Source organism: Lathyrus oleraceus, chromosome 6 (assembly GCF_024323335.1).
Source record: "Lathyrus oleraceus cultivar Zhongwan6 chromosome 6, CAAS_Psat_ZW6_1.0, whole genome shotgun sequence".
Lineage (NCBI taxonomy): Eukaryota > Viridiplantae > Streptophyta > Magnoliopsida > Fabales > Fabaceae > Lathyrus > Lathyrus oleraceus.
Genome location: NC_066584.1, coordinates 250601974 through 250610203, shown reverse-complemented (window position 1 = coordinate 250610203; position 8230 = coordinate 250601974). Strand labels below are relative to the sequence as shown.

Below are 8230 nucleotides of genomic sequence, written 5' to 3'. Positions count from 1 at the left end.
TGGAATTAATATATTTATTTTCTCTTTTTTCTTAAAATAAATGACATCTATAATATAACAATCGTTTTCTTTTAAAATAAAACTATATTAAAAAGAGTACACGAACACTCTAACTTATGACATCAAAAAAGAAGTCTTAGCTCAGCATCACATAGAGGCACATCTATCAACCTTCAATAAAGGTTTGCAAAAGGCTCCCACTATCCTATGCTTAGAAGCTTGATCATATGCTTTGATTAGAAGCCATAGCATTAGAACAATTTAAATAAAATCAACTTCATCTTAAATAGGCTTGTATGATACTAAGAAAGTCAATAAAACTCCCAACCAACATGATAAAACACAGCTAAAAAAAGCTAGAAGACTAATATTTCTAAGTAGCATTGTAGCAGGATATTCAAACCCTTACAATTAAAGAATTAGAGGACATAAACCTATCTCTCAATAGGCAAAATGAGGATTCAACAACCATATACATATGATGATATAATATTTCTATATATGTTACTATAGAATGCTATGACCTATACTCCAATGTACATATTAAAACTTCTCCCAACAAAACCTATTAAGTTAAACCATGAAAATTTCACTGTAAATTGTTTGAAATCCCAATATTAACAACTTTCATGTGCTTCCAACTTTCATTGCTTCCATAACTTTCTTTTCATGCAAGGCAACTTATATATACATCGTTTAACTCCAATATGATTCCACAATGTTGCTCCCAAAAACTGAATTAGATGGACTTTTATAAGACATATCCTGCAAAAAGCTAAACTTGAAAAATGGTAAGTCTTGTTTCAAAATTTTGGACAAAAGAGAAGTTAAAACACAAAATGATAACTTATTTTTGAAGACAACATAATATATTAATAATGGAGAAAAAGTCGAGGCATGACATTATTTGAATGAAAAGGATATTCTAAAGAGAGTGAAAAAAAGCATCTGAGTAGATAAGGGCAGAGACATGTTTGGCCAATGAAATAGAAGGACACTCGTGACTCTGCCAACCTAAAAACTAAAATATATCCAAAAAAGATACCATTTGAAAAGGAGAAGACAATAGAAGAAACAAAATCCTGCACTACGTCGCTGTCTTCACTCCATGCAAAGATAATAACATGTCACTCATCACACCTTTTCATTTTCAAAACAAAATTTAACTCCACTCATGCCTTCCTTTCAAAATACTAAAATACTACACACAATAATTTATTAGAACTTTTATATTATTATTATTTTTATTTATTTAATGGGTATATATATATATATATATATATATATATATATATATATATATATATATATATATATATATATATATATGTGTGTATATATATATATATATATATATATATATATATATATATATATATATATATATATATATATATATATATATATATATATATATATATATATATAAATATAAATAGTTTTCTATTCTTTAGAAAAAATTTATTATGTAATTTAATTGTGAAGTGATAAATTTTGATTTTAAATAAATTACTTTTTTAATTAGTTGAAAATAAATAATTTATTTTTGAATATATATTTCTAAAATTGAGTTGGATGATAAGTTTAAGTGTCCTTAAATATAATCTTTAGAGTTAAAAGTTAAATTATAACTTTCAAGTCATAATCAATTTTGAAAATAATGTTTTACCGAAAATCATTCAAAAATGTCAAAATAATATTAAGGAGAATCTTGCTAAGAATTTCAGTTTTCTTTGTAAAGGGTAGAGTACCCTTGTACTCTCTTTATATCATATTTGCTTATAAATAATATATTAAGGAGATTATGCACTACATTAATTAGTTGAAGGATTTGATACAATTATTTTTTAATTAAGATTATTTCACAAAAAATATTATTTTATTATTTATAATAATTATGCTAATTTTCTATTTCTAAACAATTTAAACATTCACTAATAATAATAATAATAATAATAATAATAATAATAATAATAATAATAATAATAATAATAATAATAAATAAAAATATTTTAAATATTATTTCAGTGATTTTTCTGATAAATGATATTTAACTATTATCATTTTTAAATGATATTAAATATTTTTTTCAGAAATAAAAATTTATTCAATTATTTATTCAAGGACCAACAGGATCAAAAACAGGTAGATTTTAGGAATCTGTGCTATATAAATCCTCATAATACTGTATAAAAGCTTTATCCAAAATGTCCTTCAAATTTCAATTCATTGTCCAATAAATAGTAAAAGATACTCCCTACCCTAGCACATTTACCAACGAAATCTTACTTTAATCATCCTACATAGAAATAAGCAATAATCATATAAAAAAAACAGTGATTTTTTTGTTACGTACCTTTTGAACTTTTTTCCAATTGCATGCTCAACAAAGATTCACAGAATCACTCAAAGTTCCCTCCAAAATTTGCAGCGTTTTTCTCTGCTTCCACCTTGAAGTTTCGCTGTTCTCTTTGTGAAACTCCTTCTCCATTCATGTTTCTCATTACTATTTGACCAACTCCAAGAAAATCTCTAGTGAGTCCATCAGAACCACCACCAATAGCCTTTGTTGCTACAGAAGAAAATGATGAACTACCATAGCTTCTTAGTAATGAAGAAGCAGTGTTATTGTTGATGTTGTTTGTGCTTGAAGTTGCACCCATTTGAGAAGCTTTTTGAAGAAGTGCTGTTGCTGACATGTGAGGTGAGATAGGACTTGTTTGGTTATTAATATTAGGGTCACACATCAATGGATTTTCAGAAAAGAACGCTTCATGGTTGAAGTTTTCAGAAAACAAATTGTTATTGTTGAGTTCAGACAATGATATTAGTCCTTGGAATGTTTGAGAATGTTGGTCATGTTGAAAATTTTGGTTTGGTTGTTGAGTGATGAAACTAAATGGAGGGGTGTGGAGAGCATGTTGTGGAGGTGGGGATAGAATGTTGTGGTTGCCAAAACGCAAGATTTCAGTGGCTTGGTTTGTGTCGTTTTGGTCATGAGTTGATGAGATTTGTTGTGGAGGAATTTGAGACAAGGCTAATGATATATTGTTGTTGTTAAAGTTTCCAAATAGTTGGGAGTTGTTAATGGAAGTGTTGGTGATTAAGGTTGGTAATTGTGGTTGTCTTGAACTTTCTTGGGCAAGTGCATCACAAAAGGCTCTATGTGTGATGAAACTGTCTCTTCTGCAAAAATAAACAAACACCTCATATTAATGTTCATTTTACAAGTCATTTCAATGGTTGAAACCAAACCGAACTAAATTGTTTTAGCAATTTTAAACTATTACGTTCAGAGTCACATTTAAAGGAATATAAAATATATTACTGACTCGAAATTTGATACGTTTAAGATTTAATAAAATATTTGTTACAGTTATGTAATGATAAAATAGAATTGATATTCGATTTTTCACATTTAAACTGTGATTAACCTATCCATTGTCTCTCTGAAAACCTAAGACTGAGTCTAACTAAGGTGAACATGTGATATTGTGGTAGTAGGCAATTTAGGTATGGTACTTTCTTTGAGTAATTTAGAAGGCATAAAAAAGAGAAGCTATCCATTTTGAAGTAATGTCATGCAATGTTGAGTACTCCTATAGTTGTGAAACAATGTGTAGGTCAGCTCCTCCATCAATTCAAATAATAATGTACTAGAAGATAAAATGAAACAGTACAAAAACATGAAATAGAGGAAAAAATAGAGGGAGTTTGTTAGAAACTGACGTTATCACACACAAAAAAAGTTCCTGCAAAGAAGCACGTTACTGAAACTCAAGCACATTTTGCCAATACACAAGACAACAAATATGATAACATTAAATTAAAACATCTCTAATACTCTAATTTTTCTTGTTTGTGTTTTATTGGACCTAGTTTCCCTAGTTCATTGCAGTTAAAAAATTTCCTCAATCACGTAATTAGAATATTAATATGTTTTTGATCAAGAGCAAGTAATTAAAATTTTACATTTTTTTATTTTTTTTATTTTTATTCGACGATGATTGTAGTTTTAAACAATTATTTATGAGAATTCAATTTATTTTTAAAACAATTATTTTTAAAATTTCAATGGTATTAAACCTTTTGTTAATAAAATTGTTTTAATAATTTTACTTATAATTGTATAATTAATAATAACAAATGTATTAATAAAAACTAAACTAATTTTTTTTAAAGAAAACTAAGTTAAGTTTTTTCTCTCAGAATATAAACTTGTATAATAATAAAATTTGTAAATAAGTTTAATACTGCTATTAATTTTATTATTTTATGTCACAAAGTCTTATATTATTGGAAATGATATGAAAGTTAAAATAAATAAAGATTAATTTTGATGTAGTAATTCAATTAATATGTGTTAGTTGAGTTCAACATGACTAAGCGGCTCTTATATGGTTTAATCCCAAACAAACACATTTATTTTATAAATCAACAGTTTTTTTAAAATTAATTTAGTGTATATATCTTTAAAAGTAGTTAAAATATGGACCATTTCAATTTTGAGTAAAAATTAAATTTCATGATAATAAAAAAAATATATTTTATTAAAATAATAAGATGCAGATTAAAACTGTTATTTTATCTTTTCAATACTTTTTTAAATTTAATTTTTTTTTTCACTTTCATTTGTTAGATAGTGTTGTTTCTTCCGTGTGTTTTTTGTGAAATTCAAAGATTATTCACGTGGGGGGTGTTTCCTTCCGTTTCACTTAGTCACCCCTACAAAATATGAGGGCAAATAATGACAAAGGAAAGCTTACGAGAGAAAGAAGTACACAGAATCTTAATCAAAATATGGAAGAAAACCAAACTCAACACAAAAAGAAAAGCATCTAAGGCCTTTTCCTCCCAATGCCACCAAAAACCTAATATGCCCTAATCCAAATATCAAACCTATAATAAACTAAAGCAAATCAAACAATTATTACTTCAAGGTTCAAACACAACCCTGAGCACACAATAGTGTTTAATCTATCGAAGAAAAATTGTATCCGCCTATTATGTTCTTTCCAGATTAGAGAAATTAATCATTCCAGCTGTGAATTTTTTAGATTATAGGAATTAATCGTTGCAGTTGCGCGTAGAGATTACACGCTGTTTATATAAATAAAACAAGTACTCCCTCTATAATTACAATGTTTTAAATCACAATTCTCTCATCCAATCATGTTTTTAAGAGTAAAAGATTTTCAAGTTATTAAAACAGTATTGCAACTGCAGTTTTGATCAAACTGACTCCATTTTTTGACATTACAAGTGTTCGCACCTTGATTGCAACAAAACCTTAATTTAAAATTTTGCATGAAAAAAAGTGAATAGTGAAGGAGCTAGTGATAGGTAAATGGAAATTAATCAGTTAGGTTTTTGTTATTTACCTTGAGAAGAGAGTGCCACAGTCACATCTATACTCTCTAGTGCCACAAGTTTTAGAATGAGCTTTCCAATCAGATTGAACAGCATACTTCTTAGAACACTTTTCACATTTCCACTTTTTCTCACCGTGCTTTCTAGAAAAGTGCTTCTTGATTCCAGTGAGGTCTCCAAGAGCTCTTGAAGGGTCATGGTGAACACAAGAAGGTTCTGGACACAGATAAACCTTTCTCTTTGGCTCTTTGTTACTCTTCTGCTTTAGCTTCCATGGTAGATTGTGTCCTCTTCTATGAAGCTGCAAATTTTGCTCTCTTTGAAACCCTTTTTGACACACTTCACATACAAATCTGTTTGTTGCCATTAGGCTCTTTGGAGATAGTGCTATCACTTCTGCATCTGGATCTGTTTTCATTGGGAAAAAAAAACAAAAAAAAATTTAAAAAAATAAATTGAAATTAGGGTTTCCTACCTTGAAATGAAGCCAAAAATTAAAATGGATGAAAGATTGAAGAAACTTGCATGGTGTTCCAGCTTGGTTTCTTCTTTTCTTCTGAGGTGGTGGTGGTGCAGTTGGAGTTGTTGACGATGATGAATTTTGTTGATTCATCTCATTCTGATTCTCTTCTGTGCTTGTAAAGAAAGATGCTGCTGAAAATGATGCTGCCATATCAGAATGAAAAGCCTCTAGGAATTTGAAAGGAAAAGAAAAAACTTTGATATGATTTTTTTCACTCAGTTTGCTTATTATAAATGAGAAAATTTCTGAGGTAGATTGATTGTGAATCTCTTCATTGATTTGGTGTCAAGCATATACAGCAACACCTATCACACATGCACCATTTCACTTGTACTTATTTGATTATTTTCTGGCTTTTTTTTCTTTGTTGAAACTTTTTTCCAGATTTTGGTGAATGCTTTTATGAGAAATGAATTTGATAATTTTGATGAGAATTGATAGAGAGGGTATGGCCTACGGTTTTGTGGACCCAAATTCTTTGTCATGTAACGACATATAGGATGTGTAAGCAGCAAGGAACAGCTATAGCTATATACACCACACAAACACTCTCTTTCTTAGTTTCGCATATTCTGATTCACTTCCAGACAAACTTTTACTGATCATCATGCCCCACTTGAACCTTACAAAAATGTTCAAGGAATCAGAAAAACATAAAGTCATGAAACTGAAAGTAAAGTTACTTTTAAATTCTAAAATTAGTAAGTATTAAGAGGAAGACACATATTTTTGCTGAACCGGAAATAGAATGATTTTCTCAAATATGATTTATATTTTGGATTTGTGAAATCCTATAATAGGAGAGTTTGTTCACGTATTTGATCGTAAAAGATTATGTATGTTGGATTTTATATAATGAACCTGAGTATGGGTCTGGCGACTCAGGTTATAGTCGGGTGATTTAGGGTGACGTCTACTCGATTCCTTTTTAATCTCTTGGGTGATTTCTCTTCAGATTTTTTGGTCTGCTTCTTTCTAGATCCAATAAATTATTTCTTATCACACTTTTTCACGATCAAGATATGACGCCAAGAGGAAGGTATCCAAGATGTCCACGCCCCTTGGTATCCAAAATGTCTACGCCCCACTGGTACAAAAGTCAGGGGTAAGTGACAGAATAGATAATCTCGATTGGCACATGGAGAATATTGGAATGTTGTTGGCACTTGTCGCTTTTTTTACGAACTCTAGACTTTCCTTCATCAGAGTTGGCCAACAATAACTGACCATTAATAGTTTGTGAGTGAGTGCTCTCTCGCCAATGTGACTCCCGCATACTCATTATTAAAAAATTTAAATTTTAGATGTCCAGACTTAGCGTCGGTCACCGACACCGATGCTACGTAGCAGACATATCGTCAGCCTAGCTCACACTATAGCCACACTACAAATTTTTTATATTCATTTTTCTTTTAATTTTATTGATTAATTAGACATGGCTGGATCGAGGCTAATTATTTTTATATTTTTTATTTATTTTTATTTGACTATGTAGCACAGTCCAGCCGACACTACACATTTATTGATTTATTTATTAATTTAGTTATTGATTTATCAACTTGTTAGCGGCTTGCAATATTCCATATCCTTTTAAATGCTCTAACTCTTGTTAGTTGAGACAGATTGAGCTCTTATGTGCTCTATTTAATGTTAGTTGAGACAGATTGAGTTCCTATGTGCTCTATTTGTTGTGAGTTGAGACCAATAGAGTAACATGTGGACTCAGAGGAGATCAATTTTTATTAAAATAGATTAACATGTATTAATAAGTATTAGAGGGGACATATTGGTAACATTAATAATTGTTCGATTGGTCTAGTAGTAAGAAATATCGAAGGATGATATTTCTTTTCTAATTTTTTCCAACCACACATTATTATATTATATAATTGTGTGGTGGTAATGAAGCTAGCCGGAATATACCCGAACGCGTCGCACAATCAAACATATAACAGAGTCGCCACCAAACTTTATTTATCTCAAAAGAGGGAAGGGAAAATATCAATAAAACTTAAGGGGAAAGAGAAACGGGTAAGGAAGTCGGTTATGCAAGGGGAAGGTATTATCACCCCTCATATCTATGATACTCCATGGGAACCATTTTGATTGCTCTTACTTGGATGGGTGTTGATATCTTCATATACCTGCAAAACAGAAAATGGGTTAGAGAGAGAGTGCTCGAGGAGGATTTGGGTCCTCATGCCTACGTATTCTCATAGTGTAAAGAGAAAGCCAGAGCCTTTAGTTTGTGGAACTAGAGAAAGAAAGGGGGGAAAAGAAAGAAAAATGCTCGCCAAGGATTCGCATCTTCGTGCCTATGTATCCTCATAGTGCAAT

General features: G+C 30.0%; 1 protein-coding gene across 2 annotated transcripts; it reads right to left on the bottom strand.

The window, feature by feature from the left end:
- Positions 1 to 333: 333 nt before the first annotated feature.
- Positions 334 to 6390, bottom strand: LOC127093260 (protein indeterminate-domain 5, chloroplastic). 2 transcript variants are annotated; one of them, XM_051032168.1, is made up of 4 exons: positions 5896 to 6390; positions 5382 to 5778; positions 2357 to 3186; positions 334 to 775 (listed from the first exon to the last, which is right to left on the bottom strand). In XM_051032168.1, the coding sequence occupies exons 1-3, from the start codon at positions 6041 to 6043 to the stop codon at positions 2403 to 2405; spliced, it is 1329 nt and encodes a 442-aa protein (XP_050888125.1). In that variant the 5' UTR covers positions 6044 to 6390; the 3' UTR covers positions 334 to 775; positions 2357 to 2402. The 2 variants fall into 2 exon arrangements, with proteins under 2 accessions (XP_050888125.1, XP_050888126.1); XM_051032169.1 differs by having other exon boundaries at positions 334 to 765.
- Positions 6391 to 8230: the final 1840 nt, after the last annotated feature.

Excerpts from the sequence above, each read along its gene's own strand:
- LOC127093260 (XM_051032168.1), bottom strand. The coding sequence starts at position 6,043 with ATGGCAGCATCATTTTCAGCAGCATCTTTCTTTACAAGCACAGAAGAG. Across the intron at positions 5,779-5,895 it reads AAACCAAGCTGGAACACCAT|ATCCAGATGCAGAAGTGATA; the intron begins GCAAGTTTCTTC and ends CAATGAAAACAG. Across the intron at positions 3,187-5,381 it reads TGTGGCACTCTCTTCTCAAG|AAGAGACAGTTTCATCACAC; the intron begins GTAAATAACAAA and ends TTATTTTTGCAG.